This window comes from Caenorhabditis elegans, chromosome III (genome assembly GCF_000002985.6).
Source record: "Caenorhabditis elegans chromosome III".
Classification (NCBI taxonomy): Eukaryota; Metazoa; Nematoda; class Chromadorea; order Rhabditida; family Rhabditidae; genus Caenorhabditis; species Caenorhabditis elegans.
This window is the reverse complement of record NC_003281.10, coordinates 3,678,778-3,694,990: the sequence shown is the minus strand read 5'-3', so window position 1 is coordinate 3,694,990 and position 16,213 is coordinate 3,678,778. Positions and strand designations below refer to the sequence as shown.

At 33.7% G+C, this 16,213-nt stretch overlaps 1 protein-coding gene across 1 annotated transcript; it reads left to right on the top strand.

The window, feature by feature from the left end:
* Positions 1-9,182: 9,182 nt before the first annotated feature.
* Positions 9,183-11,738, top strand: npr-15 (Neuropeptide receptor 15). The gene is made up of 7 exons (NM_001395820.1): positions 9,183-9,422; positions 9,776-9,871; positions 10,138-10,274; positions 10,480-10,638; positions 10,683-10,824; positions 11,244-11,369; positions 11,443-11,738. Exons 1-7 carry the CDS (start codon positions 9,199-9,201, stop codon positions 11,546-11,548), a joined length of 990 nt encoding a protein of 329 aa, NP_001382691.1. The 5' UTR covers positions 9,183-9,198; the 3' UTR covers positions 11,549-11,738.
* The last annotated feature ends 4,475 nt before the right edge of the window (positions 11,739-16,213 follow it).

Genomic DNA, 16,213 nt, shown 5'->3' with positions numbered 1-16,213 from the left:
TGCGACTATTGGTCTCGACACGATCGAAATATTCTTACATCAGTTTTAGCAAAAAAAAAACGCATTTCACGACAAATGTCTGAAAAAGCGTGCATGAAATCGAATAAAAATCAATTTTTTTGCCTCGTTTTCAGGAATTAAAGTGGAAGCCTCTCAATTAAATCTCAAAACTGAGTCCATTGCTCTCTAGACTCCCGCTTTTCCTCGAATCCTCCCCCGAGCACTTGTTTTTTTTTCAGACTGAACTATCAAGGTTCCTCTTCTTTCCCCTCAAGACTTGTTTCTCTATATCATTCTTGAGTGTTTTTCAGCAGTTTTTTTCAGCTTTTTCTGATTCGATAGCACCTTCTTGGCGCAATAATCTCATTGTTGACATCCGGCTCTCGCGCCTTTTTCCTGTTTTTTTTTTCTCTCGAACAGCTCTTGGTGCATCATTTGGTGTTTCACTTGAGAAATATGGCAAGGTGGGTGGATTTTTTGTTGTTGCGAACTTCAATTAATCTCAAAATAGTGAAAAATGAATTTTTCATGTAAAACTAGTTATTTTTTTCAAGGATATGTAATGTTTCTTACGCTTTTAATTATTATGCAGACCCGAAATTTTGCGATTTTTGCACGAAAAATATGGTCGGTCTCGACACGACAAAATTGTGTTATACATATCTAGAAAGGGATGTGCGCCTGTAAAGAATACTGTACTCTCCAAATTTCTTTTGTTGCTGCCGAATTCTTATCGATTTTTAAAATTTTTTTAAAATGTATTTTTGATTGTTTTATTCTGCTTGGTTTTCAATAAACAAATATACTTTCTTAAATAAAAATCTATTCAAACTGGAACTACAGTACTCTTTAAAGGCGCAAACCTTTTTTCATTTAACAATTTTGTCTTGTCGAGACCGGGTGTCGTATTTTTCGTCTGGGTAATACGAACGCTGTGTTTTCTTGGCTTGAAAACAGAATTAAAACAGAATTTAAAAATCCTTTCCTTGAACTAAATAATCCCATTTTCCTTCTTTTCACAAGGACTACAGTACTCCAAATTTGCACCTGACCCGATCTAATTTCCAGTAATAAACCAGATTGTGAGAACTCCAATTGCAAAAATAAAATTAAACAAGTGGTCTCTGAATTTATATCCGTTTATGCTTTTGAAATCTAATTTTCTTCTCAATTTCACTCGCAGATTTTTTATGTTTTTTGCATGGACTTTGTGTTTCAAGATTGTTATTTTAAAAGGTAACATACTTTTTAAAAACTAATAAAAAATTCATTAAGATGTTAGCCATACGCGAAACTTTGAGATTTTTTTAAGAGCTGAATTTAAAAAAAATTTAAAAAATTATATTTCAAATAAACTAAAAACATAATTAAATATCATTTTTGCAGTAGTATAGTTCTAAAAAAGAATTTCAGTTTTGACAAAAATACACATTTGACACCGCCCCTCCTCCAAAAAATTTAAAAAAAATTTCCCCCGATTTTTCCTTATACCGTATATTCTCTATTAGTGCTGCATGTAGCACTAATTTCCAGGCCCTTTTTAAATGAAGCACTATTAGAGACTGCAGTACTACTGGAGACTGCAGCATTAATTTTCGAACGGCTATTTTCAATTATAGATCACTAGTTTTTAGTCACAAAAGCTCTTTTTTTTAAGCAGAAATTCATAAAAATTGCGAACTTTTGTAACAAAAAGACCCAATAATTCAATTAATTTCGTAAATTATCAAAAAATCATCAAAAATATACAAAAAAAATACCCAAAAATATCGAAACAGTCAAGTGACTCTTTCAATAGAAAATGGGGTGCAGCACTAATAGAGACTGCAGCACTATTTTTTGGACCCTTTTTGAATGCAGCACTATTAGAGACTGCAGTACTACTGGAGATGCAGCACTAATAGAAAATATACGGTATATCTCGTCCATCTTTAATGATATCAAAAATTTGGCAACTACAAAAATGTAGAATACAATTTTTTACATAACTTCGCAGTTCAAATTGTTTTGCTATCATCTAGCTGAAACCTTAAAATTTATGTTTTACCATCACTCTTCAAAATTGGAAAACGTTTTCCAGAATGTTCCGAGTGTGTCGCATAAAATTACATTAACTCTCCCTTTTCTGTCTCTCTTTCAACATTTAAATTTGCACGATTAAAAGAAGATTCCACCGGAAGATGTGTGATCATTTTAGAGTCCAGAAGATTGGCTCTTTTCAATTTTTGAACCAAATGTTTGTGTTACATTTTTTTAAATTCTGAATTAGAATATTTTAGAAAACTATTGAAGCGATGAAATTTAATTCCAGAATTTCTTTGTTTTTGTCCATTGGAACTCATCAAAAATGAATGTGGACAAGAAACATTTTTTTTTGGGAACAAACACGTCAAGCCTCCCACTGATTTTTTTCAGAACTTTTTGAAAAATAAATTTCTGAAGTGAGATATTATGGGTGGAGTCTAAATGGGCTTTATTTTCGCTTCAAGACCTGTTCAAAAATTAATTTATTACCTTTAAAAATTGATCAAATAATTTTTGGCACTATTTCCTTCCAAATTCCTACTTTGACTATTTTTCCAAAAATTCAATTTTCAATTTTTTTTCCCAAAATCTTAGGCGCGAAATTTAAATTTATATTTTTACATAGATATCTAGATTACCATTAGATTAGATTAAATAGATGTGCAAAATTAAAAAATAGAATTTATTTTTTGAACAATTTGGCGCGAATTTAAAAATTCGGATATTTTCCAACAAGTTTTGGTTCCAAATTAAAATTTTTGTTGAAAAATTATCGTGAAATTTAAATTCCGCGTATAAAAATAGCTTAACGCAAAATTCAAAAACTCAAAAATTATTTTTTCGCAAAATTATTCATCGGCTCAATGCACCATATCTTCTGCAAAACTTTGCTCAAAAATCTCTTTTCAAATTTTCCCATTAAAATACATAAAATTTAAAATAAATTTAAAAAGATATCCAACGGAAATGACAGAATTGCAATAAAGTCTAATGTCTTTCAATTTTATGCGTTTTTTTTTCGTTTCAAGACGAGTCTATATTCAAATTGGGACGTAATAAACGTAACGTTTGTGGATTCTTAATGGTTTTTTCTTGCTCAAGATTTCCATGACAAAATGAGCATTCATTTGCCCCTGTGAGAATGCTCCGAGATATTTTCTACCTAGTGATGAACAGTAGAGCACACTTGCTTTGACGTAATTTTTAAACTTCCGGTTTTTGCCTGTTTTTCTGATATTTCAATATGCTTTTCGTCGTGATGCTTTCTTTTAACAAGCAATATGACTAACCTAATTTGTGCGTCGACCCCTGTTATTCTTCATGTATTTTTTGTTTAACGTCATTATAATATTAAACATCTCAAGAGGGAAGTAACAAAGATCTATGGTTTTTGGGTTTTTTTTGCGGAGTAGAACTATTTTTTACTCAAAAGTTATCTTAACTGCCGGCCTGCCACCTTCTTTTTTTAAATTAGAAATATCATGTGGTGTCAGAGAGTCCTATTACGGTTTGATCTACAAAAAGTGCGGGAATTTTTCGCAAATGTGACAACAACACGTTCTTAACCATGCGAAATCAGTTGAGAAGTCTGCTCCTGCATTTTTTGTAGATCTACGTAGACCAAACCGAAATGGGACACTCTGACACCACATAAATTTGCACAATAATCTGGTTCAGCGACTTTCAAGGCACCACATTTAACACACAATTCTAAAAGATCAAGAAAACTGCAATAGAGCGCAGATGCATTTTCAAGTTCAAAAATTTTCTGAAAAAGCTTGACTTCCCTATCCGTCATTCCACACTTAAAACAAAACGAGATAAGTACTTCTTTTTCTCTTCACATCAGAATGCGGAATCAACATTTATTCCCTTTTTGTCTTTATTTTTTCCTTTCCCATGAGATTGACGAATTCGCACGTTAATTTTTTATGCAGCAGACAGAAAAAGGCGAATAGTTTTCTGACAGAAAGTAGCAGAAATTATAATTTTTAAATACATTTTTTCAGCGAGAAACCGATCACAAAAGTAATTAACTGAAAAAGAAGAAAAACTGAACGTCTATTAAATGAATTTTTTTTGTTCTTCTTTTCCTGAAAAACGTCACATTCAGATGTATTTTCTGGTATTTTCTGAGAAAAAGTTATTATAAACAACAATCTGAAAGTCAGCGGCTCACCCTGAAAAATAACTACTTTGCATGAATTAGAATATGCCATAGCACTTTAGCTCAACAACTTAATTTACTGTTTGTTCTTTTACTTTTATGTTAAATAAGCGTTTTTTTTCGAATCTGCACCACTTACTTGCCTACGTGCCTGCCTATGTGCCTAAGCAATCTCTGCAGACCAGACCTGTGAATTACTACTTCCATGTTTTTTTGATCGCTTTTTGATTGTTATTAATATTTTTATTTTTAATATACCTCAAAATCAGACACAAACAGGTTTTTTCAGCCAGATTAATATTCTCAGGAGAAATTGCAAGATTTTTGGAATTCTTTGTAGCTTTCACGGTTCATTTGGGATTGCATACTAGGAAAAAAGTATAGAAGTTCTCTCTGACTTCTTCCAGTTCCTGAGAAAAAAAATTTATAGTAGCAGTCCACTAAGAAAAATTCAGATGCCGAGGAGCACTTTGAGCTGCAAAATAAGTCGATCTAAAATGTTTTCAGTGCGTTTTTTTCACAATTTTCTAGTTCCAACTTTGAAATTTTGTATACAAACATTATGGAAGCTTTTTGAAAAAATCGGAATATTTTTCCAAACCGGTTTCCCTCCAAAATAAATTATTGAAAAATTAACATTTTCTTAAAGCATAAAATTAGTTCTTTATGCTTTCTAAAGCTGGAAACAACTTTAACTAATTTTTTTCTAATTTTTCAAAAAAAAAAAGTGGAAAAAACCCGAAAAAAAATTTCAGATAGACTTTTTTCTGTTTTAAAAATTTTCCTAATAGTATGCATCTAAACGTTCGTCGTCCGATGGGCTTCAAAAAAGTTTTGTCTTTTTCAAAAAAAAATCTATAATTTTTTTGGATACATTTTTTCACAAAGAACATTGTCCAACAATTTCCAGAATGTCCAGTTACCCATTAACCCTCAAGAAATAATTTTCCAAACTACTAACAAAGCAAAAAAAAACTTCCGCTTTTCGATCATCAGTCTACAGTACTTTATGTGGCAACCAGCAGCTCTTCTTCCATCGCGACCCCCAACAACCGAATTGCCTATTTGCTCAGCCATTTCTAATTCTCTCGTTACATAAATCGTTCAACACTGTTTCAACACGGAAAATTTTGCCTCAACTGTGTGAATTGCCCCCTCGTGTGCTCCCTTTTCTAAAATCTGCCAAGTTTGCACTGATTCAGGAGGGAGCACACAAAGAAAGTTCAATTGACGTTCGTTTTAATCGTTTTTATTGGTAATTTTGTCTTGTGACTACTACACTGTCGTTGAGATTTGCGCGTTAAATATGGTGTATTGAATATTTTGCAAACAATTTTTCGATGCACCATGTTTCACAAGCCATTTTTTTAGTTATTCTACCAGAAAATTCTGAAAATTGCGCGGTAAATCTAGCGCATTAGACATTTTTTTGGATTCGATGCACCATGTTTTATGGATATTTTTGTAAAACGCCACATTTCATTTTTTTTATTCTTAATGTCTAACTTTTTATAATAATAACTTTTTTATAATAAATCTATTTTTAAACAAATTTTCTATAAATTTTTCAAAAAAATTTGCCCGTAAAATCTAATGCATTGGGACCTATTTCTGGACGGAATGCATCACATCTTACGCACATTTTTCAAAATAATTATGCATCAGATTTTCCGCGCAAAACTCTGCTCCGAAGCTTCCATGGCGTTCAAATTTCACTGTCAAAAATAGAAATCGTTCGCGCGTATGACGCATTTTGTGCGCAACATTCCTGTAATTTCAAATTTCACGAGCATTTTTTTTTAAAGTTTGTCTCTCAATTTATTGTAGAAATTGAATTTTCTGTAAGAAATTGTTCTTAAATTTGCTCGGGAAATATTATGCATTAGGGAAAAATGCATCAGATTTTACGGGCAAAACTGAAAAGACTAGCAATATATATTTTCAATTAACTTCAAAAAACCTTCAATTTTCACTAATACGTGACATTCCTGACCACAAGGAGGGTATTTCCTGTCCAGAAGGGGCTCACAACAATTTGCAGAAAAGAGCTTGAGATTTGCTCCGAGCATCTTTTAGTTCAATCCTTATTTGTTCTAACAACTTCTAGGAATGCATTTTGATGCACCTTTTCTCCACTTTTTGGGACTTTGAAACAATTTTTAAATTAAATTTTTAGTGGAAGGAAAAGTATAATATTTGTTCAGCATTTGTCGAGCCACATGACAATGTGCTTTGTTGAAATAAAAAATAATTTCGTATTGTCAAAGTTTGCGCGTAATTTCATTTGTGATGTTTTGAGTTCTTCGATTTAAAATTCTGTAATTCTTTGTACTGAGCACTGTGATCTTTTGAAATTTTAATGCCTAAAAAATCATCTAATATGCAATAAGTGGTGTGCTTGAGAAGGGCATGACGCGTGGTTGTATGCAACGTTTTTTTCGATTTAGAGATTTTTAGTTTCTAATCTTTAATTTTGGCTTCTTTGCAGTAAAAACTGACGTTTTTTTTTTCTAGAAAAATCATAAAAAAATTACTAATTAAAAACATATATTTCTAATGAGCTGACGCGAGTTTAGTCATCAAAAATGTTTGGTAGATCTACAAAAACATTTTGTATTTTTTAATATTTTTGAATTTTAAAACTTGTACAAATTCCTCAGTTTTTTTTATTTCAAAAAAATGTTTAAACAATTTCTTTGGAGTTTTTTTTTGAAATTTATTAAAATTCTCAACAAATTTTATCTTGAAAGTTGTTTTAAAAATTCCAGAAATATCTCATTTTTAATTCTGAAATAGTTCTGTAAAAGTTAAAAAAAAATTTCAAAATGTTCTCAACTTATTGGAAAAATCTTTCTAAAATTCCAATTTTTAATATTTAAATTTAAGAAAAATTCTCAACCAATCATACATCAATTCCAAACCAGGTGACGCCAATATTTGGTCAAGTTCTAAGTAATCTGTAATTTTAATTATAGTGACAACTGCTATATGATTAATTTTATTTTCTCAGTAATCTGATGATGGGTTTTTGTTAACTTCTTGGAAATTTATTTTTTATATAAATATGTATTTATTCTTTTTAAAAACCATCTAATCCAATATGGCAATAATTTTGAAGCTTGAAAATTGACGGTCGAGTTTTTCAATTTGACATCATTTTTCAAAAATTAGTAGAACATATCCGAATTTTCTCATTTCACGGCCACCTAGAAAAGTCCAGGCCCCCTTCCGAACATTGCTCATTTCCAGCTCAAGCCACAAACTTCATCGCCCACTCAATTTGAAAGTGTAAAACATCTCGATTTCCTGCCTAATTACATGTTACCCTCTTAGACACTTCTGATGACATCCGATCGGTTATAATCCGTTTAGTCTAATACACTTTCAAGTATCAAAGGATTATATTTTTTTACTTAAATATTTTGTTATCCAAACTATTTTTTTTATTCTCAGAAGCATTTTCTTGATGACATAATTGTGGCCTGCGAAGGTTTAGGACGGCTCTTGTGTCTAGCTACTTTTAACTTTGGAATTGGTGAAGTTACGAAATTTCTTAATTTTGTAGAAAAAATTTATAATATAGCGCATTGTGGATTTTTGGAGATTTTCGGCTCAAGGACTTATTGCACCAATTCTTTTAGATTTTTTCATAATAGAACATAACATCAATTTATTTTCGCCTACCAAAAAAATAAAAAAATTAAATTTCCGGTATCCAGAGCTCCCGTTATAATTTCCTGTACTCTAAGAAACCTGGTATTTTTCGTAGTTTTCTGACTTCTTATTACAAGACATTTTATACCTTCAAGACCAGATGTCAAAACATATGTTCAACACGTCATAAAGTCATAGTGAATGAATTCAAAAATATGAATGCTATTAGATTTTTGAATTTTTCTTGTTCTTCTAAAAAATTTTTTTTTAGAAAATAGTTGAATTCTGATACTAACCTAAACCTTGTTCATTTGCTCAATTCAATTGCTCATTTCCATATATACTCTTATGGGGTTATTCAAGTAATGTAGCAAAATGTATTCCAATACATTTGTGACGTCACAAATGTATTTAAATACATGTTTTTGTTTACTTGAATACAGTTGTGACGTAATTTTTCTACACTTTTTAATTTTCCGACACTACTTGAATAACCCCATTACCATTTTCAAAGATGTTATTCGATGAATTTTTAGAGAGCAGGCAGGTCCTTCTTAAAATAGACCTCTTGACTTCCTGATTCGCGGCAGTTTTCTTTTGAAAGTTTATTTTTGAGTTCGAATTTGATAATTTTTTGTTCTGTTATTTTGATTCTGATTGTCTAAAAAATGGAATAAAACATTAGCGGCTTCAACAGACATTTTTTGTTCGATTTTTATTTTATTGTAGAAGAAGCCAATAGAAGCCAATAAAACCTTTTTTTATTTCAATCATTTTTAGCTTTGAAATTTTTTATGCCTAAAACAGTAGGAGAAATTGTAGTTCCGCGTCCCGGCATGAGCAAACCTTTCCCCTACTGTGCCTGTAGTTCTTTCATAGTAGGCTTACTACGACATCCTTCTTACACTACGGCAACCTTCAGGAGACTACCAGTAGACTTGAAACCTATTTCATTCAATAGTTCTAGTTTAGAAACGGTTTCTCTTACGTTTTCAGTTACCAAACTTCAAAAGCAAGCTCTCAAAAATGGCAAAGTTGCACTGTAACGAAGCTCTAAAGGGCCAATTTTCAAAAGAAAGCTCATATCTCTGCGAAATAATTCTTTATAGAAAAGTCATCAACTAAACACTTATTAATGTTATTGTAAAAAACAAATTTGTAGTTAAAAGTTTTTTACCATAAATTTTTTGTTTGAAATAAAAGCGCGTGAAGTGCGGCAAACAAACATTTTTTCTGTAAAAAACTTTGAATTCTTTAAGTTGAAATTTTTTTAAACCTTTGCGGTTTATAACCTAATAATCAAAATAAGTTCCAATAAAATGTCGAATATTTTCAGCGTACCATTGGATCCGATGTCCGTAGCGGTGGGCATCCCCTACGTATGTTTCTTCATAATTCTCTCAGTCGTCGGAATTATTGGAAATGTGATTGTGATCTATGCGATCGCAGGTGATAGGAATATGAGAAAGTCTGTGATGAATATCTTGTTGCTCAATTTGGCAGTGGCAGATCTTGCCAATTTAATATTTACAATACCTGAATGGATACCGCCCGTCTTTTTTGGAAGTACTGATTGGTAAGTTGGAAAGGGGACAGTTGTGAGGTGGCCTAAGAGAAGCGAAAACTCGGACAGCCAATAAATTATAGCGGCCGAATTTTGCTTTTCTAGACTAGTCATCAATGATATTCCAATTGAGTTAAATCTGAAAATTGGAAAAAATATGTAATTTCAAATTTTTGGCTATAAAAAGGAGAAATCAAAAATGGGCTCAAAAATAACTCAAAAAATCTAATGTGAACAAATCAAAATTAAAAAAAAATACATTTCAAGCTTTACAACAACCTGGAGATTCCCCTAAATTCAAGGCCCAGTCTTAAAAAAATTTCAGATAATTTCAGACCTTTTAAACTAAAATCCATATGTTCCAGGCTCTTCCCATCATTTCTGTGTCCAGTATGCAGGTACTTGGAATGTGTTTTCCTATTTGCATCAATCTCCACACAAATGATTGTTTGCATTGAAAGGTGAGTATATGTGCAAAAAGGGTGTAAAGACGGAGATCATGCCACAAACTTTTGGAAAGGGGACCAATTTTCAAAAGTTCAAACTTTTTTTTATTTGTCAAGTGAGTAACATGTCTGAATGGCGGTGAACTATAGAATGTTTGAAGAACAATTGGAAAATGTTGGGTTTTTGTGGGGAAAGTACAAGAAAAATGGAACGTACGGAAGCAATTATAATTAAAAACATAATAATATTTTTGCAAATCAACCAATTTAAAAAATTCCAGATACATTGCAATAGTCCTCCCAATGCAGGCTCGCCAGCTGTGTTCCCGCCGAAATGTTCTGATAACAGTGCTTGTTGATTGGATCTTTGTCGCCTGTTTTGCATCTCCATATGCTGTGTGGCATTCCGTCAAGACTAGTGAGTTATTAGGCTTAGGCTAGGGCTTAGGCTTAGTCATAGGTTTAGGCTTAGGTTTAGGCTTACGCTTTGGCTTAGGCTTAGGCTTACATATTTTCCAACAAGCTTAGGCTTAAGACTAAAGTGTATACATGTTTTCCAATTTTTTCTTTTTAAGAGGATAGAAACACTAATAGTCTGAGATTCAAGCTCTTCCAACTTTCAGCCACCTGCTCCAACACAGTTGGAAAATCCACTTGGTGGCAAGGATACAAGCTGACCGAGTTCCTCGCCTTCTACTTTGTACCATGCTTCATCATCACAGTAGTTTACACAAAAGTTGCAAAATGTCTGTGGTGCAAGGATCCGACACTTCAATGTGAAAGTGAGTAATTTCTTGATTCTCTCTAAATACTTTTCAATTTGCAGCTCGTTCGTGCCTGGACAACAAGTCATCATCACGAAGCTCCGATGCTCTCCGTACTAGGAGAAATGTCGTCAAAATGTTGATTGCATGTGTGGCAGTGTATTTTGTGTGTTATTCGCCGATTCAAGTGATATTCTTGTCGAAGTGAGTTCATATTTCTTCGACCAATTAACAACCTAGGCCACGCCTAATACGCTTCGCTGATTGGTCGCTGTCGATCTGATTTGAGCGCAGTTTAAGTGATATTTGTTATCTCTAAGTTGACATGAACATAAGATGATGATAAGAATTTTCGTGTATTTAAAAAAATTTTTAAAATTACTTTGAAGTCAATGAAATAGACGAAATCTGCTTTCTGACTTTTTCGAAAAATGTTATACTGAAGCCGCCTTTCGGGCGGCCAATGGCAGCTTGGCTACCTTCTAGCCAACCTACTTTTTTAACGAATTAATTTTGATGAGATATAAGAAAAATAGGCGGTAGGCAGGCACGTACCAGAAGCGTATGCCTATGAGAAAATATTCGGTCGTCAATTTTTCACACGATCACAAAACGATTTTCAGAGCTGTCCTAAACGTGACAATCCATCCTCCATACGACTTCATCCTCCTCATGAATGCTCTTGCAATGACTTGCTCGGCGAGCAACCCTCTTCTTTACACCCTCTTCTCACAAAAATTCCGTAGAAGGTAAGTGACCACTCGGTGATCCCAACTGATTTCTTTTAAAGTCTCTGTTGCATCAAAAATCTCCTCCTTCTAGGTTACGTGATGTCTTGTACTGCCCGTCTGACGTGGAAAATGAGACAAAAACCTACTATTCAATCAATAACACCTCAATCGTCGGTCCACGGGCTAGTTTTAATTGATTTTTTTTAAATTTCAAACGAAAAGCATGCGATTTTTGATTTCTGATTTTTAATTTCTTTTCCCATTTCTCTCTCTCTCTCTCTCGATCTCTCCCATAATTTAACTGTATAGCTGATAATGTCTGTGTTGTGAGTCACTTTTATTGTGACCAATTCCTATTGATTATTGTGAATAAACATGGTTTTTCTGTCGTTTTTTATACTAACAAATGGACCAATCAGCAACGCGCAGAAGGGCGTGGCCAACGTCGCTGATTGGTCGGCGCACTTTTCAATTTAAATTTTTCTGGCCAAGAAAATACTTTTACGTATTGAAAAAGTTTTTCACGGTATACAACAGGGCAGTGCAGCCAAGTTGCCGCCAACTTCGGCAATCGCTGTTTGCCATTTTGCATGAACTATTACTGAAAGAGCTTCCCATTGAATTTATCTTAAAACATTCTCGGATTTTAGTTTCAGAAATCAATAATTTCACGGAGCCTCAAGGAAAAATCGAAGAAACTGTTATGGTATCAAATAACTCGACGAGAACCATTGACAAGTGATAATTTAATTTCAAAACTGTGAATGGTGTATTTGAACCATTTTTCTGTATATATGAAATTGTTTGAATTGTATTTTTGAATGTTATAATTTCGAATAAATTGGAATAAATATTATTTTCCTAATTTTGAAGTTTGAAGATAATTAGAAAACATAATTACAGTAACCCTACAGAACTCCTACTGTCATATTAAAAACTCTACACTACTTCTACCCTACAACCTTACACTACACCTACTGTCCTATTACAGTACTACTACCGTATAGTCACAGTAACTCTAGAATACTCCTACCGTACTTATACTTTACTGTTACAGTAACCCTGCAGTACTCTTATCGTACTCTTATAGTAAGCTCACAGTACTCCAATAAAGAATGAAATCATCTAAAATGTATATCACAAAAATGAAAAAAAAAAAAACAAATCCAAAGATATCAAAACGAATGACGTTAATCGAAATATTTTTAGGAATAGAGTGCCATTTTCAAATGCGTCTTACAATGACGTTCAACTGGACAGAACATCAATCCCGAATACAAAATCCGAAATATTTCTGGAATCAACAACAATTGAGGGTATTCTTTTATTCGATTTTTAGTCACCAGCAACTTATTATTTCACGAAGACTATTTTTACTATATTGAATATCAAAACCTTGATGTGAAAACATACCTGCCTACGCCTATGGTGTAGGTAGACTAGGCAGCCAGTCGTAGGCTACCTAAGTTAGTCAGGCAGGCTTATATCGCCTATAGTAGGCAAATATGTAGGTGTAAGTCGCCTAAAGTGGGAATACAGGCATAGGTCGCCTAGAGTTGGCCAAGCAGGCACGGGCTGCCTAGAGTAGGCAAATAGGTGTAGGTCGTCTAAAGAGCCAGGCATAGGTCTCCTATAGTAAGAAGACAGGCGTAGGTCGCCTAAAGTAGGCAGGCAAGTGCAGGTAACGTTTCCAAAAAAAAGCTCTAAATTCTAGTTTAAACTTGCCAAGTTGAAAAGTTTCCGTACACACAACGTCACTGCTGCAGAAAAATGTAAATGGAATCAAATTAGTGCGGAAACGGCAGGCATGCCTTCCTTCCTGCCTAACAGCATCATATATCATCTTGTTTTTTCCCTTTTCTCCTTTCGATTTCTGAACCTTGATTAATTTTTATTTTTCATTTTCATTTTCATTTGCATCGGCTTCTGCCTCATCCTCCGCCATTTCTCTCACACAAGATTTGCTACTGGCCTCTCTCTGGTTATTATAATGACTATAATAATAAAAATAATAACACAGAGAAAAGAGGCGACCAGTCATCTGGATGTCACTGCGTCTCTCGTTACGTAACACTATTTCCTTGCCCCAACTCTAGTCGTCCCACATTTCCGAACGACCGATTATACTGCCTCGGTAGGGGCGCACAGCAGCCGTCGGTTTTCCTTTTTTTTCTCTTTTTCGGTTTTCAGTGAAAACTATCTCTTTTATTTTATCCTTTCATGTGGAAAAAAGTTCCAGTTTGTTCTGAAATTGGTATAGGTACAAAGATGCCTGCCTGCCTACCAGGCGATCTACTCCTGCATGGTGGTGTACTGTCAGTGCATAATAACTTTTTTTATTGAAGTTTCAATGATTTTAAGTTCGAGATTACCGTAAAGGTAGGAAATAGGCGTTAGGTAGATATGTAGACAGACAGCGGGCAGGCAGACAGGCAGCAGGCAGGCAGACAGGCAGGCATGGAAAACAGTTTTTAGAGGAAATAAAAAACACACGGAATGGCCGAGATATCTCCTTGTGGCTGCCAAAAGAAAAGCAGGTGTAGGTCGTCTTCTAAATTTAGTAGGTGTAGGTCGCCTTCTATCTTCTAGGCGCACAGGTAGGCATATGTAGAAGGTAGAAGGCGACCTACGCCTGCTTTTCTTTTGGCAGCCACAAGGAGATATCTCGGCCACTCCGTGTGTGTTTTATGTCCTCTAAAACTGTTTTCCATGCCTGCCTGTCTGCCTGCCTGCTGCCTGTCTGCCTGCCTGCTGCCTGTCGACATATCTACCTAACGCCTAATTCCTACCTTTACGGTAATCTATAGGTAGCCTAGCAAGCAGAAATAAAGAGGTAGGTCATCTTATGCTTTGAAAGCACGCCAGTAGGCGTAGGTTGCTTTTTGCCTCGCAGGCATGCAAGTAGGCATTTGTTGTCTTGTGTATGAAAGCACTTACAGTTAGGTAGGCGTAGGTCGTTTTCTGCCTTGGAGGCAAGTAGGTAGGTAAAGGTTGCTTTGTAGGCACAAAATACGGAGATTGGTAAATTGACAACACTTTTTGCTCTTTTTCTTGTAATTTTGAATTCAAACTGATTTTCGATTTTTTCATCTTGTTTACCCCATTTTTTCAACGCAAAAAATATTTTGCTCTTCCAATTTTTGATTAAAATTTCATCAAGATGAATAATTCAAGCTAGTAAAAAGATTGGAGAAAGAAAGAAAAAAAGAGTGAAAACCTTGAATCTTTTCTTTTTCTTTTCCATTCTTCTTTCTTTTTCTTTTTTTGCCCTTTACGATTCAATGAAAAGAACCAAGGATCGTTTTGGGGGAAAAAGAAAGGACAAATGGACAATAGGCAGAAAAGAGCACGTTGCTTTTTATTTGAGGTCCGTCTTTTCGCGGAAGAATTATGAATTTAAAGCTATGTGCACAATGGTTTACGGTTTTTTTGTCAAAATTAAAAAAAAATCATAAGAAAAAACGCGCTCCAATAAACTCTTCTCTTTTTTCAAAAATTTGACAACACAAATGGCTCTCGTGCTTCCCTTTTCTGTTTAATTTTTTGTGGTTTTTTTGTTCCAAACCACAGGAAAGGTATCTCACGATAACACACATGACAAATTGAATTTCCAATTTTCAATGTTTTTTCCCTATTCCAGCTGCCGCCAGAGTTGTTGTAATTGATCCTTGTTGCCTTTAATCTCACGGAGTGTAAAATATTGAACTTTGTGAAATGATATTTTAAAAAAATTTTCAATTTTTTTGGATTTTCTTGTTTACTGCCTAACATAAGTACTGAAACTAACGAGATTTTTTTCCGATTTTTTTGAATAATCTACTACTTTTTCGAACCATTTTCAAATGTGATGTGCTGCAACTGACCAAAAAAATCAATTGACAAATTTAGAAAAAATTCGGGTAATTTTTTCAACAAAAACAGTCTGAAAAAATACATTTTTTTACCGGAAATTAAAAAAAAAAATTATAAAAATAGTAATTTAAAATGCTCTCATTAATATACACTAAATGTCTTTATTTTTCACCAGAGAATCTCAGATACTTAATTCAGATTTCAGTATTTTCAATTAAAATTTTTATATTTTTTAAAAAGGCAACCTGTAATATTTCAAAAAAAAACTAAAAATTATTCCACAAATTTTCCTTTCAAAAAATTCCTTGAAATTACCATTGGTTCTCCATTTGACCCCTTTACATGCTGTTAATCTCCCTAAACTTTGTGCTTCTTTTCCTTCTCAAGTTCCTTTCGAAGAAATGTTTAAATTGACAAATCATGTGGCAACTCTCTTTTCCCTTCTTAATGAATTTACCCTCCGTTCGTTTGAAATGTGTCGCTTGCTCTGTTGGCTTCAGCTTCCGCTGCTCACATTTTGAGCAGCAGCTGTTGTGCTCTTTCGTGTTGGTATCGCAATTAGTCTCGAATCGTTTGTGTGGTGGCGATGGTGGCGAGAAAATAGAAATTGAAAAAGCTCGAAAAATTTTGGGTTTTTTAAAAACCGGTTTTGTAAGCCTTATATTTGAGGATACGAGTTTCACAATTTATTGTTTTAAATTTTTTTGAGAAAAATGTCGCTTTTCCAGTTTTTATTTTGAATATCGAAAAATTGATTTTTTGTGGAATAGTCACTATTTTGATAAAAATGTTCTCTATTTTCCCATTGAACTCTTTAGAAAAAAATTCGTCGCTGCAAGACCCATACAAATCCGAAACAAATTGGGCCACGCCCTCAAAATCTCTTTTAGGCTAATGCCTGCCTGTCTACACCACCACCTTCAACAATTTAGAAATCTGGAAAAAATTAAAATCTGAAAAAAAATTTCCCCTTCCAATTGAAATGCCTAGTTCCAACTCCCTTGAATAAT

What these genes read in the sequence shown, in the direction of transcription:
- npr-15 (NM_001395820.1), top strand. Translation starts at nt 9,199, where the DNA reads ATGTCCGTAGCGGTGGGCATCCCCTACGTATGTTTCTTCATAATTCTC. An exon ending in ATGATTGTTTGCATTGAAAG is followed by an intron (nt 9,872 to 10,137) that starts GTGAGTATATGT and finishes AAAAAATTCCAG; the next exon opens with ATACATTGCAATAGTCCTCC. An exon ending in TCACAAAAATTCCGTAGAAG is followed by an intron (nt 11,370 to 11,442) that starts GTAAGTGACCAC and finishes TCCTCCTTCTAG; the next exon opens with GTTACGTGATGTCTTGTACT.